Consider the following 20,189-nt stretch of genomic DNA (forward strand, 5'->3'; position numbering starts at 1 on the left):
AAGAGAAATATTTATTGAAACAGAATATGCACCAAGACAGGAAACCTACCACTGCTTTTGCTCATGACAGCTACCAGCCCTTGAACGTTTCAAATTGTTCACTGTTTTCTGACCAGTAACTCCTACAAACTGCTTTTCTTTTCTTTCCCTTGTGCAAGACACAGTCTCTGTTGTCCTTAGCTTTCAAAATGAAATACATTCAAGCCCTAGGCTATTCAAGCAAGATACACACAGGCTCTGTTTTACACATTTCTTGACTTAAGTTGTGCAGCTGGTTAAACAGTCCACGTTGATGGATTGTGCTGTCTGGAGACAGAAATGCACACTTCTCACTGCTTTTTATTTGGTAGTTCTACCAATCTCATTGCAGCTTGAATTCTGTTTTGTAACACTGTAGGCACCAGGCATTTTCACTAAAGCTCATGGCAAAACTACTGTTTTGAAGGTAATTTGGTAACATGAAAGAATTTGTAATCTTTAAGTTGTTAGTATTTAGTAATTGGTTTTAATTAGTCTAGACAGTAAATGAGGTATTATATTTATAGGAGGCCTTTTTTACTTTGGAATTTAAACTTGCTTTCTTCTAATCAAAAATCTGGTTTGGAAACCAGTGATTTTTTTGAAGCTCATATGAAGTCTTTCACTCTTCTTCACTGCTGTTCAGGTAGAACTGTAAATGTCTCTCTAAGTCTTTTCAAAATCTGAGAAAAATACTGTTGCATCTTTAGGTCTTTTCAAAATCTAGTATGAGAAAAGTACTCTTGAATCTTTTTATCTCTGTGTTTCTCCAATTGTGCAAAGATTACATTGTGCAGCTAAGCTGCTCACTTGTACAGAAGAGAACATCACAGATTTTTAGGTGCTATACACTGCTCCCAAAAATAACAATAACAAGAAGAGGTCAAATGCTTTGGTGTCTTGCAAAGCCAAGGCATACACGTGGGTGAGGCTACCTAAGCACAGCTTCCAAACCAAGGAAGCAGACTTTCACATATTGCATTTTCTGATTGGCTTGGCTTTTTAACTGGATTCTCCTGACTTGCCTTCATATCCAGAGTGAATTTTCTCAGCCAAAGCTAAGCAGCAGGATTCTGCATCCATGTGGACAGAAGTACACACATGGACCAAGTATGGGGTGATTCGGAAGGGGTAACAACGTGTTTCTTGTTCCTGATCTTTACCACCCCTAAGGAGAAAGTAAAATAGATTAACAAACTCATTTCAAGACTCACTTTACACCAGACTAGAGCCCTGCATGGAGAAGTTATGCTGAACACACAGGCCCAGATAATCAGAACTTCCTAAGGTCTTACACACACTCTCTTGTGATCCAAGGCCAACACATTCAGCAACACCAAGTAAGTGTTTTGCCTCAGATAGCTGCATTAAGAGGCTGTTCTAGAAATGCCACTGCTCTAACAGTTAAAGATCACCTTCCACTCTTGGTTCAAATGTATTTGTGAGAACCACTCATTTGGTTTTGTGCTCTCCAAGTTAAAGAGCTCCTCTATAACATTTTTAAGAAATAAAAATTAAATGTTTGCCTCACTTTTTGTTTCACTCATTTGCAACAGTGAGACTCCTCCAGCCTCAGTCCATAATTAGCTGCTGTTCTTTTACTGTCCTCCTCCCACGAGAAATTGTCTTCCTAGCACATGTGTAAGCAGCACAGAACACTGCAGGTGAGGTCTTGACCAGGGTTTTGAAACGAGTGCATGAGTGACTGCCTGCTTCCATTGCAAATGATTTGTCACCTGGCACAGTATCTTACCCAGCTCTGACATTTGTGGACTTTATCACTCACACTAAAAGCTACTTTGCTATTCCACACTTAGTAAACTGTTTCTAGAGAGGAGCTACCATCATAACAACTACTGCTGACAGCTCTCCTTTTGGAAAACATACAAATGGAAACTGGACACAGCAGGAGTTTACCACATTTTCATACCTAAGCCTAGTGTGTGCTTGTGAAAGAAGTATTTTGACCCATGAATCCCACATAACCGAAAGGATCTGTTCTCTATTAGGAGGAAGTTCTTCAGAGAGAGTGATTGGCTGTTGGGAATCACTACATTTAATATTACTATTCCCAACAATTGGCATTGGAATGGGCTGCCCAGGGAGGTGGTGGAGTTGCTGTCCCTGGAGGTGTTCAAGCAAAGCCTGGATGGGGCACTTAGTGCCATGGTCTGGTTGACTGGATAGGTGAGAGATTGGACTGGATGAGCTTGGAGGTCTCTTCCAACCTGGTTGATTCTATGGTGTGTGAACAAGAGCAACTACTGCAAAATGTTTATGTATCCTACAGGCAGTTCCTCCAATTGAAAATTCCAATCTGTCCTGCTGGTTTTATTCCAAGTGCCAAAGGGCATTGTTCAAGAGACAAAGGTGGCTTTAGAGCTTGGGTTTTTGAAACACAGATGAATGAACCAAACATCAGTGGAAAGGCAGAGTAAATATCCTATCTGCTCAGAAACTAACAGCTAGAATCACAGAATGTACTGGGATGGAAAGAACCTTTAAAGGTCATCTAGTCCACACACCGCATCCCCTCCCCAACACGCAGGGACATCCACAACTAGATCAGATTGTTCAGAGCCACATCAAGCCTGACCTTGAATGTGTCCAAGGATGGGGCCTCCACTACCTTTCTGGACTGCTTCTTCCAGTGTTCCACCACTCCCACAGCAAGGAATTTCCTCTCAATGTCCAGTTTAAATCTGCCCTTCCCTAATGTACAGTCCAGTGCTGTACCCTTTGCCAACACAAAACAACAATGTACTTGCCTGATCCTGCAGAAAAAGGACTTCACCTGGGCATACTCATACAGAGAAGCTAGTAAAAGCAATACACAGTGAAAGTATCAGTCAGTAGCCTTAAAAAGGTCACACCCATCAGAACTGTGTTAAACTCTGCATTCTCCAGACCTTCCATGCAAGACCAAAGTCTGTAACCTGCTTTTCACTAGCTTCTGTTAGCTGTCCAACAATCTGCCCCCACTTCAGATGTTATTCCTCTTCTCCAGCTCACTCACTCTTAAAAGAAATGATTGACCTGGAACTAAATTCAGAGGAAACACTTATCTGAAAAACTCTTTAAAGGCAAGGTGAAAATTTCTGGCTTTATGGGCCATATACCAAAAAACTTTCATACCAACAAGAGCTAGGGGGAAAATTCAGTTAACAGTTCACAGCAAGAAAACAGTAACAGCTCCATAGGGGTGCTACTTCTCTGCTGGGTGGGCACATGAGTGGCTTCCAAGTTATGGAATGCCCTGGCACATTAGTGTTTCCAGCCTCTGATGTCTCACATCTTTTGATAGCAAAGGTCCCAGCTCTGATGCCAGAGCAGCCCTACAGCTAGGTGGGCAAAAGATAGGGCCTGGCATGTCAACTACATTCAAACTGGTCATAAACAGCACAGGACTCAAAAGTCACCATTTAGGCAAACCCAGCACTAAACAGTAAGTCAGCCTAACACTTAGGTTCAGTGAGCTATGCTCAAGCAGGCTGCAAGTGGACCATGAAGACAATGTAGCTAAGCAACTCTGAGATGTAGATTAAACTCACTTTTTAAAAGAAGGTGCAGTATTTGGAACAAGTAAGAAAGTACTCAAAATTAAGTAGCTGCCTTTTACTTATCTCAGGTAAGAACTAAGTCTCTAGAAGAACAGCTAGGACTTGCTGCACAGCTACTTTAGCTTTCAAAGGGGAAAGAGAAACAGCTGCTGCCAGTATCAGGTGTTTCTTATAAATGCTCATGCAGCGTAGATGCCCTGATTGTTCCTAAGGCAGAGAGACACATCAAACACCCAAGAGCCTTGACAAGTCCCACCTGTTTGACTTTCCATGTTCCAAAGTGGCAGGTGGGACTGATCAGTGTGTGTGTAGAACACACTCACGTCCTGAGGGACAAGCAACTCTACAAACCGGGCGGACTCCAACACTTTCTTCTTACAGTTCAGAATGGCTGCAGCCTGCTCAGAAATATGCACTATGCGTCCAGAAAGCAAGGAGAACACAGCCACAAACGTGTCCTGGAAAACAAACATGGCCAAAGGCAATTCACCCTCAAGGCAATGCAGAAGTATGGTAAAAAATAAAGTAAAATCAATTGGAGAGAGCTGACTCCACCACACAGCACAGCCTGAGAGCTCAAATGTGTTCTTAAACTAGCACACAGTGAAAGCTGTGCAGGAGGTACTACTGTCACCAGTGCTTACTCACCATTTACACATGCTAGAAGTACTGCAATGTTGAAACTGAAAGAGATTACAGCAGTGATGTTACCCTGTGCTAGTTTGAGCCTAGCTGGGATGTTCTGGTGAGAAGAATTAGATGCTAGGCTGTGAAAAGGAAACAATGATGATGTCTACTGCACTCATAGACTTGCTGAGATTTATAAGGACACAAAGATAGATAACAGAGTTGCTCTGTCTGGGGCTGCATGAACTTCTCTAACTTGCTGCCTGACTAATCCATCTGCTTCCTAACCCCCCTGGGCTGACCCTCCAAACTCACCTTGAGCATAAGGCGAAGTCTGGGGTAAGGTAGAGGGATGGAAGGAAGGTGGAAAGGTGGTTGGGAGCTCCTCCTGGGAGGGCTGTTGTGTTTCTGGATTACTTTTTAACTGGTATATGTCTGTCTGTAACAGTATAGATTTTAACTATTGCTTAGATGTTGTGTTAAGCTGTAAATATAAAGCTTCATTCAATTTCCAGGTTGGCTGAGTCTAGTCTGGGTGATTTTCTTAGGTGTGGGGGGACAGGGAACATACCCAGAAGGACTGGTTACCAGCCCACACACTTCTGAGCTTTCAGAGTATTCACCACAATTCCACACAGAACAATATTCCAAGAACTTTCTAGAAGTAGAAAGCTTTTGCCATATTTCTGACATGGCATCTAACAGGACTGCACCTCAAGAAACAGACTTTTCTTTGAAGCAGAGCTAGAAAGCATATTACATACTGCAAATGAAAAAAAAAATCTTAATCCAGATGTACACACAGAAACCAAAATCCTTCACAAGTTATGGACTTGATAAGCTTTGAAAACTTGCTGCTGAGTGTGTCACAAGAGTTTACTATTCTCAAGAGATATTTGTTGCTTCTGGCAAAAACAGAGAGAAAAAGAAGTATTTCTTCACTTACTGCTGTTGGGTACCCAAAGTCAGCATGGATAATAAGTAGCCTTGCTACCTTTAAAACCACAAAAGCCTACCTGGCCAAAACTCAAAAGGCTTTTCAATTTTACACACTCTGTTTCTACAAAATGATGCAAGAGAATTAAACAGACAACAAAGCAGCAAGTGATGAAATCCTTGAGCGCATCTGAATTCCTTACAGTGTTTTTTGGAGTGTGTTCAGATGCAACTGCCACCAAATCTTCTATGCTGTATGTCATCACATCTGTTTGAAACACTCTTCGGTCATTCAGAGCCTGGAAAAAGTCATTGTTTGCTAATTGGGAAGAAAAAACAAACAAGAAAGGCAAAACAAACACAAGGAAGTCAGTAAGGAGACTATTTTGAAAGCATTTCTTACAGCCCTTGTACTTTTGTCATCTTTTTGGTGAAGTCCAAGGTGAGATGAGGAAGGTCTGTATAGTGACAAAGGAAAAGGGAACACTGATTATACTACTGGAGTGACCTATTTATGTTAAGAAAGTGAGCATGAGGAAAGAGGAAGAACAGAATGCAATGGCAAAAGAACAAGTTTAGATACTTAGTTCTGTTGGAAAACACAGACTTAGCCAGTGGTTTTTACAAAGTGTGTGTTAGTTTGAGCCTAGCTGGGATATGTTGGTGAGAAGAATTAGATGATAGGCTGTGAAAAGGAAACAATGGTGATGTCTACTGCACTCATAGGCTTGCTGAGATGTGTAAGAACAAGAATGCAGATAAAGGAGTTACTCTCTGAGTATCTCCCTAGGCTTTGGGCTGAACTTCTCTTTCTAACCTAACCTGCCATCTGCTTCCTAAACCCCCTGGTTGACCCTCCAAACTACCGTCAGTGTAAGGCAAAGTCTGGGGTAAGGTAGAGAAGTGGAAGGAAGGTGGAAGGGTGGTTGAGAGCCTCTCCTGGGGACTCTGGTTTCTGGGAGGGCTGCTGCATTTCTGGATCACTTTTTAGCTTGTTTATTTCTGTCTATAGCTGTATCTATTCTAAATAGCTGCTTGGATATTGTGCTAAGCTCTAAATATAGCTTCATTCACTCAATTCCCAGTGGCTGAGTCTAGTCTGGGTGATTTTTCTTAAGTTGGGGGAAGGGCAAGCAACACCCAAACCATCACAAAGTGAGACAAAGAATGCTGTTGTTTCCATACACAGGGAAAGTTAATAGTAGGCTGCTATTAGCTACAGGAGACTGGAGAACAGAGAAGCAGTATGTAGGTATCTCAGCAGAAAAGAGAATGTGGTTGTCCAACAAAAAACCACAACCAACCCCAGAGTGTTTCAGAGAGTCAGCTGCCTGCAGGACAACTGGAAGGCTCCCATTTGTTTTGAAGTTGTTTGCTGCCAGGTAAGTCTGTTCAAACCAAGCTGTTGTGCTTCCAGGATTTTTCCATACATACCTTGCACTTGTTGGACACACTGCAAGGCATAGTTGAGAGCACTGATGGTACTGGGCTTGCTGGAACTCCTTTTCTCTTCAGGCAAACACTTCTTCATTTCTTGGATCATCATTACCATATCTTTGTGTGACTGACTCCAATTCAGTTGCTCACTGTAAAACACAGGTTAAACTTTGGCAGAGACTTCTGGTAAAGGAGCTTCTTTTCAGTCCATTTATTAAAAGCATTCACTAAATCAAATTCATGGGCTTGGGCACAGGGTCACTGAACATCCAGATATGTTCTAATGCTCATTGACTGTACTTCCTATTGTATCTCACTTTCTGCTAGTTAATTTCTTCTCCTCTACTTCCCTTCTTTCCAGCTCCAACACATCACCAATGGCAAAGTCACATCACAACCAGTCAGCCTGCAAAGATCTTTAGCAACTAAAACCAAGCTGATATTTCCTCTAGTTTTTCTAAAGCTTGTTGGTATTAAAACCACAAAAGGATGCTGATTCTTTATCTATCTGTCTTTCCAGCCTCGAAGCCTACATGTCAGTAGCTGCACTTCAGGGAAAGATGACGTCCTCAAAATACACCTGATGGAAAAGCTTTCATTCTCTTATCACTCAGGAATCTACATCATACGTTTGGCCTCCACGAATGCAAGGGCATTAATAAAAAATTCTCTCCCTCTTCTAACTTTTGCTTACTTAACTGACTGAAAAATAAGCAATGCCCTCAAACTGCCACCGATTCTAAGCCTGTAAATGAGATTCAAGCATTGTTACTTCACTTTTGGCCATTTGGCATTTTTTTGTGTCACACTCTACACACACTACATTCGTTGCTAAAGTTCAAGTACTGCATCTTAGCTTTATGTACCAGTTCAGCACAGAATAAATGCTCTTGGACTACTGGCTGCTTTAAAAAGAAACAAATAAATACCACATCGAGTCTCTGATTTATTTCGGCAAAATACTGAACGAGCTCTGCTTTACTACTACTAAATGTAATCTTTAGGTTAAATATGTATATAAGCAACGAAAAGGACAATGACATATAGGATCAGCCAGCCCAGGAATAAGCAAACAACTCATGAGGAGCCTCGCAGCAGCGATGTGACCGACATGTGAGTTCAGTACCAACACCACAGGCTGCGGCTGCGACAAGTCTCCTCGGTAAGCGAATCCCGGCAAGAACTCAGTTCACGGCTACACCGGGTCCTCGACTCAGACTTAAGCTCCCTGCTTAGGCGCAATTCCAGCAACCGCAACCCGCTTCGGCACACTGCCGTTACCTGTTAGCTCCGCGATGCTCCACCAAACTTCCCGCTGCGCAGCCGTCCGACTCACGGCCGCCGAGGTCCGTTTTGCTTGCGTCCGGCCCGTTAAGCCGTTCTCCGCCGGGGATGGTTCCCGCATACATTGTACATCGCAAGTCCGTGTCCCGCCGACACTCTCCCTCCTGTCTGTCACCGCCAGCCGGGCTGACGGCCGCCTCTCGCCCGTCTCCCGTCACGCCAGCCGGCGACCAACCCGCGCCGTGCTCCGAGCTGCCGCCCGGACGCTTGCCCACATCCATCTCTAATCCGCAGAAGGCGACCGCACAGGGGCATCGGCCGCCGCAGCCTGGCTCCTCAGCACCCCCAGACCCTCACCTTTTACTACCGGGGCCGGGCCTGGCGCCTCATCTGCAGGAAAGACAAACGCCGCCTCAAGGGAACGCGGGAGGCGCCGTCCCCCCCCCGCCGCCGAGCCAGGCGGGCATCAGGGCTGCTGCTCCTCGCTCCCCCTCTTCCGACGCTCGGACAGCACCAGCGGCTCGCCAGCGCGGACCGCGGACGGGAGACCCCCAGCTGCTCCACTCCCCCCCGCGCTCGCCTCCTCTCTCCCGCCGGCCCCTACCTGCTGCGGGCGGGGGAGGCCGCGCCGGGTGCCGAGCAGGCCGCCGCCAGGCGCCGCGCCCCCGCCCCGCGCGGTTACGTAACGGCGGCCGCACGCGGCGGCCCCGCTCCCACACGCCCCGGCCACGTGCGCCGCGCCGCGCGCCGCCCCGCGCGGAAGGAGGAGGCGGAGCCAGGGTCGGAGCCGTTTTATTGGCGGGAAGGGCGCGCGGCGGGGCGGGGGGCGGGGCCGCGGGGGCGCCGCCTCACTGCTCACGCGCCGCCGCACGCGGCCCCCGTGCGCGCGCCTGCCCCGCCGCCACGTGCGGCACCGCCCCGGGGCGGAGACAAGGCGGGAAGGACGCAGCGGGCGGCGCCTCCCGCGGCCCTCCGCCCCCGGCCAGACACCGGCAAGGCACAAAGCGGAGCGGAAGCGACGCCGCCGCGGAACCAAGGAGGTGCAGGCAGACGAGGAGGGGCGAGGCCCCGACCCGCGTACAGAGCCCATAACCCGTTACAGCACCGAGCGTGGAAACTCCCGATCCGAATCCTCCTCACCAGCTCCGTGCCCCGTTGATCAAGGCACTGTGCAAGTGGTGAGCTGTGCTTGTTAGTAATTAAATACAGGAGTGTCTTAAGGCAACCAGGTTAAGTTAGTTAACAGATAAGTAGTCGAAATAGCTTCGCTTTAAACTGTAGTAAACGTGCTGAAATTGCAGCAGGTTTGAAGTGGAGAGGTTGGGGATTGGCACCTTCAGTGGATCTGAGTTTCTTCCTGAGACTCATGAAGACACACTCCAAACTACAAAAGAAGAAAATAGGTGGACAAAGGACAGTCTCCTTCAGACCCTCACCATAGCAATCCTGCACTTTAAGAATTTAAGACAGTAGAGCTATGCAAAGAAGGATGAAGAGTTCCCCATGCTGGCTTTGCTAGGCTCAGCTTTCCAGGGCTGCTTCCAGCAGTTACCACAGTGTTTATGACTGCATTACAGAAGATAAACTTTGATCTTCCATGAAATATCTGAGGATTACTGAAGATCTCAAAAACTGAATGATAAAACATTAACAATATATGTATTTCATTTGAGTGAGATGGAATAAATATATGTATTTAAACTGTACCAGCCATTGCCAAACACCAACTATTCCTGCATTACCAGAAATCCCCACCTTGGTGAAACTTACCAATGATGATGATGATGATAATGACAACAACAGCTATCAATATTGCCCACATCTGTGAAAAAAGCCATACAACACTTACTACAAAACATGCAGCAGCATTACCTGGTCTTTAGGGCACAAAAAAGCAGCCCCTGCAAGCTACTTTTGCACCAGCTGCTAAATCTAATGTCCTCAGTGAGTAAGCTCAGTTTACACCACCTCCCAGAGATGGGAGGCTGTGCAGGCAGGCAAAGCTGAGCAACATGTTCCTGTTGTGCCTCTTCACAAGGCCTGTTTCAGGTTAAGTATACAAGCAGCACTAAAGAACTATTAAACACCATTTCTGCTCTTACACTCTACCACATCTTTCATTGTCTTTGTTGTACAAGGTTGTATGAGGTTTTGATCTTTGCCAACAGCTACAAGTAGAGGAGCCTTCTACTTTCTTATACTTCCTTCCCAGTAACTCAACCTATGCATTCTTGGCCTTTCTTCCTGTTCCCCAAGGCCTCAGATTACTAAGGTGCTCCCCTCTGGCCATTATCAACTTAGACAAGGTCTTGCATGAAGCAGCACATGGTTGAGTGGTTTTACCTGCATGAAGCAGCAGGTCTGGTTGTTTTACCTAACCAATATGCCATGTTTTAAAGATAGAGCCTGTAAATTAAACCTTGCCTGAAGTCAGTCTGGCTGCTGCCTTTTGAGATGCCACTTGTCACAGCACTAACTACAACACCGCACAGCAAAAGCACACAAGCCACGGTTACCTTACAGTTCTTCCACCAGTACTTTCTTTTCAGCTTGGCTGCACTGGTCTCAAACTGGGAAGCTCCTGCTTGCAGTGCATCAGCACGGTCATCCAGCTCTGACAGCTTCTGATCTCGCTCCAATACCTTGTCCACGTTCACTCTCATGATGTCAACAACCTACGTTAGTTCAATGCTTACAGTAAGTCATCAGTTGCACCACCCACTCTGAAACTTCACTGCAGGTAACAAGTTAGCAACACATGGTACTCTTAGATGTTTTCTTCTCAGAGGCAGGAGCTACTACCTTAGTGTAAGCCATAAGCTGACACAAATTTCATCTGCAGCTGGAAGCCCCCAATACCTGCTTTAAAATGAATGTCAGCAGTGCCAGCTATGCTGGCATTCCTTCCAGCCTGGGAAATATTCCTGACTTGCTTCAGAAGGAACTGAGGCATATAAACATCATAGCCAAACAAGAGTCTGTAGCCAGCCTGGCTTTTGGGCTCCCCAGAAACCCAGCCACATTACATTTGGCAGTCAGGTTTCACTGCTACTGATCTGAGAAAAACACATTTTCTTTAAGAGCAAAGGTTCTTCTCTTGACTTATGCAAAATCCTCAAGCACCGACTAGGCAGTTGTGTTTGGGCACCAGCAATTTCTCTCTGCTTCCCCACGCCAGCTGAAAGAATTTCTCTTATTTATTCAAACCTTTGCATGAGTTAGGATGACACAAGTGTAACAAAACAAGCTGAATGATGCTAGGCTTCAAGCTGCTTTCGTCTCTAGACCTTTACCTCATCTACTTGGTGTTGAGTCTGCTGAAGACGACGATTGCTGCCAGCAGCCACATTTGAGCTTCCAGGGACACTGGCTGACCTGCCATAAAGAAAGTAGTCATTATTCTGTCCAGCTTTTGATAGGTTTTGACTTTGAGATGCTGAGAGAATGTAAATTATCCAACACTCATGAAAACAGTAAACTTGTATTCCTGGAATCAATATAGGACAGTTTCCTATTGGAGAAATGATGCTTTAACAGCTGGCAGCAGCTGCAAGTCACATAACGTCCCAAACACCTTGCTATCAATTGCATGAAGTTGCTAAAGACAGCACTGCCTTGCTAACACTACAGCCTACAATAACACAAATGGCAACTCCTACAGTGGTTCCTAGGGCTCCAACTTTCAAGAGTTTGGGCTCAGGGGTGTTCTTGTTTTTCAGTAGGAGCACAAATACTAAGCTTCAAGCTCTAATAACACAAATGGCGACTCCTACAGTGGTTCCTAGGGCTCCAACATTCAAGAGTTTGGGCTCAGGGGTGTTCTAGTATTTCTGCTCGTACTGAAAAACAAAGTTTCAAGCTGTAGTAGCTTATAGAAAGAATAATCTGTTGTCTCTGTATTTAACTATGTGCTCTTCTGTCAGCAACTTAGGTCTCTGCTCTTTCAAAAGTTGACATGGAGCCAGAAAAAGCACAAGAATTAAAAAGCATTCAGCATGTGTAACCATCTACCTCTGAGCAGCTTTGAATTTATAATCTCAGGCAGCTGAGTTCTTCCTACAACACCCTGCATTTTTGTAATGGATGCAAGAGCCTCTACAGCTCACACAATTTTTGTTCCTCTACCAAGTTTTTGTTGCATATCTCTAGAACTATCTGTACTGCTTTGCCATGTTTCCATTTCCTCTGCCTCAGAAGCATGTCCTGTTTAGTGCATCCTGATAATCAAGAGATCTGAATTGGAATATTGGCTGTATTTACACATTTGCACATTGACTTCTAATCCACATTCAGTGAGAATCAACACACAGGTGCACAACAGTCACACCAGGAAGCCTGTGACAAGGTCCATGTATAACTCAATGCAACTGCTCCTCTCTTTGGCTGTCCAGCCACCCTCTCATGCTGCTTCACTGCCGGCCCTGGACTGAAGAGTATCGGAAATGAAGCCTCTTCCTGAGAGCACCGGTTCCAGAGGCAAGTCAGACAGCAGGAAGCGCTCTGGCTACGCGGGCACTCCTTCCAAACAGCCGCCCGCGGCTGGCGGAACTCCGACTAGGTGACCAGGGCTGCTGGGACAGGGCAGCGCGCCCGAAGAGGAGCCGAACACCCCGAGACCCGCTCCGACCGGCGGCTTAGGGAGTATGGCCCAGGTGACGGCAAGGCTCGGCTTTCCGCCACCATCCACGCCTCACGACTCCGCGCACAGCCGCTTCCCGAGGGCCCCACCTGCGGGCGGCGCCGGCCCGGAGGCACGCAGCTGACACTGGCGGGCTGGGCTAGGCCAGGCTAGGCCAGACCGGGCCGGCCGCGCCGCGCAGTACGCCTGCCCCTGCTCCCACCGCCCGCCTGAGCACGGCCGTCCCCCCGGGACGCCCAGCAGCCTGCACTCACATCCTGCCGATGGGAGTCCGACACCACCCAGCAAGAACGCCCGGGACAGCTCCAGCGGGAACCGTACGCAACACCTAAGGCGCCCCGGATGTGACGACAGCTGGGCGGGGGACATGCCCTAAAGGGGCGGGGCACAGGGCGACACACGCCCCCTGGCTGGGCGGGGCCTCGAGAAACACGTCCCGCGGAGGCGGGACCACCAGAAACCACGCCTCCAGAGCGCACTAAGACCCTCCCCCAGGGCGTGGTCACTGGAAGCCACGCCTGAAACAAGCAAGCGGGGCGAGGGCAGCCCTGGGGGCCGATCTGCGCCTCAGGAGGGCGATTGGCGCTGTCTGCCGCTGCATCTTGGCGGCTGCACCGAGGGAACGTGGGCTGGACGATCGGGTAGTGAGGTGAACTGGTCCGTGGAAAGGAGTCAGGTGTGGTAGAGTCCAGTTGGAGGCCTGTATCTAGTGGGGTCCCCCAGGGGCCGGTATTGAGACTGGTGCTGCTCATTAGGGACTCGGATGAGAGCACAGACGGCACTGTCAGCACGTCTGCTGACAAGGTCAAACGGGCAGCAGTGGTGACACCTGTTCAGGCTGTGCTGCCATTCAGCCAGACCTGGACAGGCTGCAGAGTTGGGTGAGGAGAAACTGAATGAAATCCAATAAAGCCAAGGGTAGGGTCTGGCACCTGGATGTGAATGATCCCATGGACCAGGACAGTTTGGGGACCGACCTGTTGGGAAAGCAGCACAGGGGGAAAGGGACCTGTGGGTCTTGGTGGACAGAAGTATGCCCGTGGGACAGCAACGTGCTCTTATGACCAAGAGGGCCAAGGGTATCCTGGGGTGCATTAGAAGGGGAGCGGCGAGTAGGTGGAGAGACTCTCCTGCCCCTCTACTCTGCCGTGCTGGGGTCACACCTGGAATACTGTGTCCAGTTTTGGGCCTTTCAGTTCAAGAACGACCTCAGGGAACCACTTAAGGGTGCAGAGCCACAAAGCAGCTGCAGGCAGTGGAACATTTCCCCGTGAGGACAAGCTGAGTGAGCTCTTCAGCTTGGAGCAGAGGAGCCTGAGGGCTGCACTCATTCGTGTTTATCAAGATGTGAAGGGATGGAGCCAGGCTCTGCTCAGTGATGTCCCATGACAGGACAAGGGGCAGTGGGTGCAAGCTGGAGCAGAGGAGGTTTCACAGGAAGAGAAGGAAAAACTTTTTCACTGTGAGGGTGCCAGAGCCTTGGAACAGGCTGTGCAGTCTCCGTCTCTGGAGACATTCAAAACCCACCTGGATGCACATTCCTGAGTGACCTGCTCTAGGTGATCCTGCTCTGGGAGGGGGACTGGACTGGATGATCTTTTGAGGTCCCTTGGTCCCTTACAACCCCTACCATTCTGTGAGAATGGAAGAGACATGACTGGAAAAAAAAAAAAAAAAGAAGAAGAAAAGTGCACACTTTGTATGGGGAAATTTTCTTTGTCTTTAATTTACAGCAGAAAGAATATAAAGCATTCAGAAAACATTTTCCATATTTTAAGGGCAATTCAAAACATTTTGCATGGTTCCAGCAGCTGAGTTCTTCAACAGATCCATTGATTCAGTGATGCTTTACATGCACGGTTACAAAAATAAAACTTACAAAAGAGAAGACATCTATACTAGTTTTACATGCAAGTCTTGGGGACCCCCCATTGGGCACCAGCTATCGTGTGGAACTGCCATTAAGCGTGCAACCAGAGAGGGGGTTCATGTTATATTCTGTATTTCTTTCACACAGTATCACTGCTGTCGAATGGTGTTTCACAAAGGAGCGATTCCACCCTCAGAAGATCTGGCTCCTGGCTATTGGGAACTGGAATTTTCCCAGAAAGCTGCACTTGAAACTTATCCTCTGTGAAAGTTCCACAACCAAGAAAAGGGTGAGCAGAATCACTTCACTGCGGGGAGAGTCTCTCTCTCTCTCTCTCTCTCTCTCTCTTTCTCTCTCGCTCCCCAGTGACACACTGAAGGGTTATGGTCCTACACAACAAAGCACTTAGAAGCCGTACTTGGCTTCAAGCGTGCAAGCAGTTCTGTGGCGCCCGTGGAATTGCTTGCACCTTGACCAGCAAGTACAGGCTCGGACGTCTGGCTGAAGCAGGATCTAGATTAGTAGATACACCACCAGGCCCATGGATCTGGAAGAGTAATTTGAATAGCTCTGTATATTACTGAATCGTTTTCTGTAAAGACAGGGAGTTAAAACATTGCCACTGAGGTCACTACTCTTGTTAGGAGAAGGTCGATTCTATATTGTCAGGTATTGGTTAATGGGAGCAACATTTCAGAGTTCTTCCAGTATGGATACAGAGCATTCCCAATTCATTCCAAAGGAGATTTTCGTCGGCGTCTCTGGTTCTATTTTTGTGCGAGGGAAAAATTTAATGGTCAGGGTCCCAATTCCATAGAGCAAATCAAGACTAGGAAGGCTGCTCACAGGCAGGGTGTGAGTGCCAGGCCACTCATTTGCCTTTTTTTTTCCCTTTTTTTTTTTTTTCCTTTTTTTTTTCTTTTTTTTTTTTTCTTCCTTTTTTTTTTTTTTAACTTTTTTTTTTTTTTTTAATTGAATCAGGTCATAAAGCAGCAGTTCAGAAATGTACAAGAGAATTCTGATAATGAGCTATAGCACATCTACTGTAATTCAATGCTGGCAGTGAAAAGAAGTAATTAAAAACAGGTACAATTATAGAAAAGGCACCAAGAGCACTGACCCCAGTTTGTTTTTTTTTTTTTTTTTGCCACAATCTGTTTGTTTTTTTGTTTTGTTTTGTCTTGTTTTGTTTTACTCTTCTTTTAAAGACACCAGTTTAAAAGCTTCTTATGTGTGAATATTTTTAGGCTTCACAACAAGCCTGGCATTTCAACATTGCAATTGGTGGCCGGGATCAAGCAAGAAACAACTATTCCAAAACTAACGACCTCAAATTTACACCAGTCCCTTCCCAATTTTTAAACTGTCACCAGCAGAACGCCCCCGGGGAGGGGTGGGGGGGAGCAGTTTCTGATCTCAGACCACAACCTCTGCCACCACACAGCACCACAACCTCTGTCACTACACAGCCCCGCAAGCAGCTTCTCCCTTTGCACTGCTGCATAGTAGAGATCAGACTGTCACAAGCAGAACACCTTTGGGTGTAGGGGGAGCAGCTTCTGATCTCAGCCCACAACCCCTGCCACTACACAGCCCCACAAGCAGCTTCTCCCTTCACAGTAGAGATCAGACTGCCAAAAGCAGAACACTCACGGTGGGGGGAGCAGTTTCTGATCTCAGACCATAACCCCTGCCACTCCACAGTACCACAACCTCTGTCACTACACAGCCCCACAATCAGTTTCTCCATTCGCACTGCTGTGTAGGAGATCAGACTGTCACGAGCAGAACATCCTTGGGTGTGGAGGGAGCAGCTTCTGATCTCAGCCCACAACCCCTGCCACTACACAGTACCACAACTCCTGCCACTACACAGCCCTGCAAGCAGCTTCTCCCTTCGCAGTAGAGATCAGACTGCCAAGAGCAGAACACCCATGGCAGGGAGCAGCTTCTGACCTCAGACCACAACCCCTGCCACTACACAGCCCTGCAAGCAGCTTCTCCCTTCGCAGTAGAGATCAGACTGCCAAGAGCAGGACACCTATGGGGGGGGCAGCTTCTGATCTCAGCCCACAACCCCTGCCGCTACACAGCCCCGCAAGCAGCTTCTCCTTTTGCAGCAGAGATCAGAGTGCCAAGAGCAGAACACCCATGGCAGGGAGCAGCTTCTGACCTCAGACCACAACCCCTGCCACTACACAGCCCCGCAAGCAGCTTCTCCTTTTGCAGCAGAGATCAGAGTGCCAAGAGCAGAACACCCATGGCAGGGAGCAGCTTCTGACCTCAGACCACAACCCCTGCCGCTACACAGTACCACAACCCCTGCCACTACACAGCCTTGCAAGCAGCTTCTCCCTTCGCAGTAGAGATCAGACTGCCAAGAGCAGAACACCCATGGCAGGGAGCAGCTTCTGACCTCAGCCCACAACCCCTGCCGCTACACAGCCCCGCAAGCAGCTTCTCCCTCGGCACCGCTGCGTAGCAGAGATCAGGGCACAGCTCCCGCGCTTGAGACTTGGTGACAGTTTGGAACGAGTTCAATCCTCACACGAGAAAAAAAGCAACACATCTGATTTCTTTGGCTCCTCACTATGTGGAAATAGCAATATACCATGACACCCCTACGAGATCAGTTTGCATCTGTTTTTGTTTTGTTTTGTTTTTATGAAAGGTTTTTTTCCTTCTTTTTTTTTTTATAATTTTTTTTTGTGTGCAATTTTTTATTATTATCATTATTATTATGATGATTACATTTTCTGACTTCCAGCAGGAGATATGAAAATGTGAAAGGTATTTTTCCTACTTTTGTACTATTTAATTTTTTTTTCTATTTTTTTTTTTCTGTTTTATGTTCATCCTAAGTGTCCTTTATTGGAGTGAGTGTATGGTGTTAAGCTAAATACGTTTGTCGTACTCTTATGATTATCTGCTTTGCAAAAGTTAACTTAATTTTCTGAAGCAAGATTTAGCATTCACATTACTTGGCACCATTGGAAAAAAAAAAAAAAAAAAGGGAAAAAAAAAAAAGAGGGAGGAAAAAAAATATAAAGAAGGAGGGGAAAAAAAAAAAACCCAACCCAAAGGAAAAGAGGAGGGGAGAAAGAAAAAAGAAAAGACTACAAAAGAAAGCAGGAATAAATAAATTAAATCCAACCAAACCTAACTCCTGGTAGCCAAACTCAAATGTAAACATATCCTTTTTTTTTTTTTTTAAATCTTTTTTTTTTTCTTCTTCTTTTTAATTTTTTTTTTGTTTTAAAGTATGTTGCTTTGCCTCTTTGTTCCTAAAGTCTAAATACAGTAGCTCTTTTTTTTTTTTCTTTTTCTTTTTTTTTTTTCTGCCATTGAGTCATGCTTTAGCAAAAATGTTCTTCTAAAGAACATTTAAAATAAAGTTTCTTATAGTGAAATAAAGTTTTTTTTTTGTTTTGTTTGTTTTCATTTTACAGACCATAGCCACTAATGCTTTGCTTTTGTTCATTTCTTTTTGTTTGTTTTTCTTTTTTTTTTTTTTTTTTGTCTCTTGAGTTCATGCACATATCTCTGGGTTTTTTTGTTTGCTTTTTTGTTGTTGTTGTTGTTGGGTTTAAGTATATACAATATGTACAAACAATACATCCACACTCTTCCCGTTCATTCAGACAAAACTATACAAATAATAATTTTATCTTGCCAAGTTATTGACCCTTTGTGAATAAAATATTTAGTAATTAATCAATATATTCCCTTTCAAATAGTTTTTTTTTTCTCAGAGTTTTTTTTTTTTTTTCTCCATTTCTACCTTCTATATATACAGAAAAACTGCCCAGATTCTGATGAAGTAGCCAAAATAAGAAATTTACTGGCCAGAATGCAGCACCACTCTGATCTTTAGGTGGTATAAAACGTCCAGGCAACAAAATGTGAACGAGACTCTGCGAGAACGACAAAGGGGTCGGACAAGGGACGTTAAGGTTAAAAAGCTACGTGTCGCACGAAACCATTGGAAGGAACTTGGGTTAAAATAATCACATGTGAAAGTAAGGCTAGAAAATAAAGTGCTGAACATGAGAGAAGGTCGATGACACTTGGTATGTTTGCAGGTTCTAGGGAAAAAATACCAAATCATAAAGGGGAAAAAAAAACAACCAAAACCCTTGTTAAAAGTTGCTCAAGCTGCTCTCTCGCTCCTCAGGCGTTTACCCGTTTACCTCACACACCAACCCCTCCTGCCACTTCCCACGGGATGTATTAAAAACCTGCAGATTTAAAAAGTTGCATTAAGTGTGCTGTAGAGATTCGAATCAAACACAAAAAGGACAGAAGTGCGAAGGGAATGAGGATGCATGGACCCAATAAGGATGTACTGATCTAAGCCCCTCCACTGAGACTCCCAAAGCTTCAGTGTCTTGGAGATGACTGACAGGTGCAGGAACAGCATTCTTGTGTTGCTTGTGCATTCCCACCTTTTCTCAATGATATTTTTGGTATAATATTTGTACAGTTCCACATGTTGTTTAATACAGCCCTATATGAAAAGGATAATTAATCGCTTCTTCCTTCTCAGAGAATGAAGCAACTCACGATTTTTTCCTCCTGGTGTCTTTTGTTTTCCCCATGATCCAACAGAAGATTGAGTTCCAAGATGTCTTGCTGAACAAATTAAAAGTTGTCCATGAAAGTGCAAATGCAATGACCAAAACATTACTGTTAAAATCCTGCAGCTGGTATTTCCAGAACTGCAGTGGGTTATTTTTGTTGTTGCATGTCTCTGCTAAAAACAGAAAATGAAAACAGTCTGAAAAGCAATGTCACATTGCTACGGGATGCTGCTGCGTGTCTTCAAGTTCCTTGGCCTTTTTCAATTCTTTCACTCTGAAAAAACAAAGAGGATCTATATAACACTTCCATTGCAACTCTCTTTCAAGACAGAGAAAAAAAAAAACCCTCAAAGCGATTCCTCACTCTAGCCTCCCCTGCGAGAGAGCCAGGCCCACATTCCTGACACCACAAACAGCTGGAAGTGCCAAGAGTGGGCCAGCAGAAATCCCACACAAAGTACATTGGATAGGCAAACTTGCTCCCAGCTGCTGGTTCTTCCTGATCCTGGTAACTACAGTGAGGCTTCCTTCTGCTACTGGCCTAGCAAACTGCTCGGGAGCTCTCTGGGCTGCTGCTCGTTAAGTGAGTGTGCAGCTGCTGCTATCCCTGCTGCTCCAGCAAAGGGGCTCTTTTCTTCATCACTGAAGCAGGGATGGCAGGGGAAAAAAAATCAGTCAGGGCAGCTCAATACTGATACAGAATCTCACATAGGAAGTGTTGATATGCGAGCAGAAGAATCAGTGTGGGCATGAAGAAAGAGACTGCTTCACGCTTACTCCAACTGCAGCAGCTGTGTTTGCCAGCACACTGTTGGTAGCAGAAGGATGTTTTGTCTCAGCCAGCAGTGAAGGACACTGTTGGTAGCAGAGGGATGTTTTGTCTCAGCCAGCAGTGAAGGACACTGTTGGTAGCAGAGGGATGTTTTGTCTCAGCCAGCAGTGGAGGACACTGTTGGTAGCAGAGGGATGTTTTGTCTCAGCCAGCAGTGGAGGACACTGTTGGTAGCAGAGGGATGTTTTGCCTCAGCCAGCAGTGGAGGACACTGTTGGTAGCAGAGGGATGTTTTGCCTCAGCCAGCAGTGGAGGACACTGTTGGTAGCAGAGGGATGTTTTGCCTCAGCCAGCAGTGGAGGACACTGTTGGTAGCAGAGGGATGTTTTGCCTCAGCCAGCAGTGGAGGACACTGTTGGTAGCAGAGGGATGTTTTGTCTCAGCCAGCAGTGGAGGACACTGCATG

The 20,189-nt window shown here is 46.1% G+C and overlaps 3 protein-coding genes across 22 annotated transcripts in view; all 3 read right to left on the reverse strand.

Moving 5' to 3' along the window:
* Positions 1-8,691, reverse strand: part of PER3 (period circadian regulator 3) — a 28,301-nt gene extending 19,610 nt beyond the window's left edge. For 4 of the 5 annotated variants that reach the window (XR_010308567.1, XR_010308566.1, XM_064172042.1 and 1 more), the window contains exons 1-6: positions 7,860-8,691; positions 6,576-6,727; positions 5,345-5,460; positions 3,835-4,036; positions 2,787-2,835; positions 1,044-1,186 (exon numbers count right to left, since the gene is read on the reverse strand). Coding sequence is in view for 3 of the 5 variants with exons in the window: in XM_064172042.1 (XP_064028112.1) it covers positions 1,044-1,186; positions 2,787-2,835; positions 3,835-4,036; positions 5,345-5,460; positions 6,576-6,727; positions 7,860-8,143 (946 nt within the window). In the remaining 2 variants the exon portion in view is untranslated. The remainder of the gene's footprint in view (positions 1-1,043; positions 1,187-2,786; positions 2,836-3,834; positions 4,037-5,344; positions 5,461-6,575; positions 6,728-7,859) is intronic. The other variant, XM_064172039.1, reaches the window with a different exon arrangement.
* A 54-nt stretch (positions 8,692-8,745) lies between these two features.
* VAMP3 (vesicle associated membrane protein 3) lies at positions 8,746-12,862 on the reverse strand. The gene is made up of 5 exons (XM_064172044.1): positions 12,756-12,862; positions 11,156-11,237; positions 10,379-10,537; positions 9,633-9,684; positions 8,746-9,246 (listed from the first exon to the last, which is right to left on the reverse strand). Coding segments are annotated over exons 1-5 (315 nt in total). The 5' UTR covers positions 12,758-12,862; the 3' UTR covers positions 8,746-9,226.
* Positions 12,863-14,197: 1,335 nt separating this feature from the next.
* Positions 14,198-20,189, reverse strand: part of CAMTA1 (calmodulin binding transcription activator 1) — a 260,782-nt gene continuing 254,790 nt past the window's right edge. For 15 of the 16 annotated variants that reach the window (XM_064171818.1, XM_064171817.1, XM_064171820.1 and 12 more), the window contains one exon: positions 17,110-19,225. In XM_064171818.1, coding sequence (XP_064027888.1) covers positions 19,162-19,225 — 64 coding nt within the window. In that variant the 3' untranslated portion in view covers positions 17,110-19,161. Of the gene's footprint in view, positions 16,194-16,327; positions 19,226-20,189 lie in introns of those variants that run through there. The other variant, XR_010308514.1, reaches the window with a different exon arrangement.

The sequence above is a fragment of the Pogoniulus pusillus genome, chromosome 36 (assembly GCF_015220805.1).
Source record: "Pogoniulus pusillus isolate bPogPus1 chromosome 36, bPogPus1.pri, whole genome shotgun sequence".
Classification (NCBI taxonomy): domain Eukaryota; kingdom Metazoa; phylum Chordata; class Aves; order Piciformes; family Lybiidae; genus Pogoniulus; species Pogoniulus pusillus.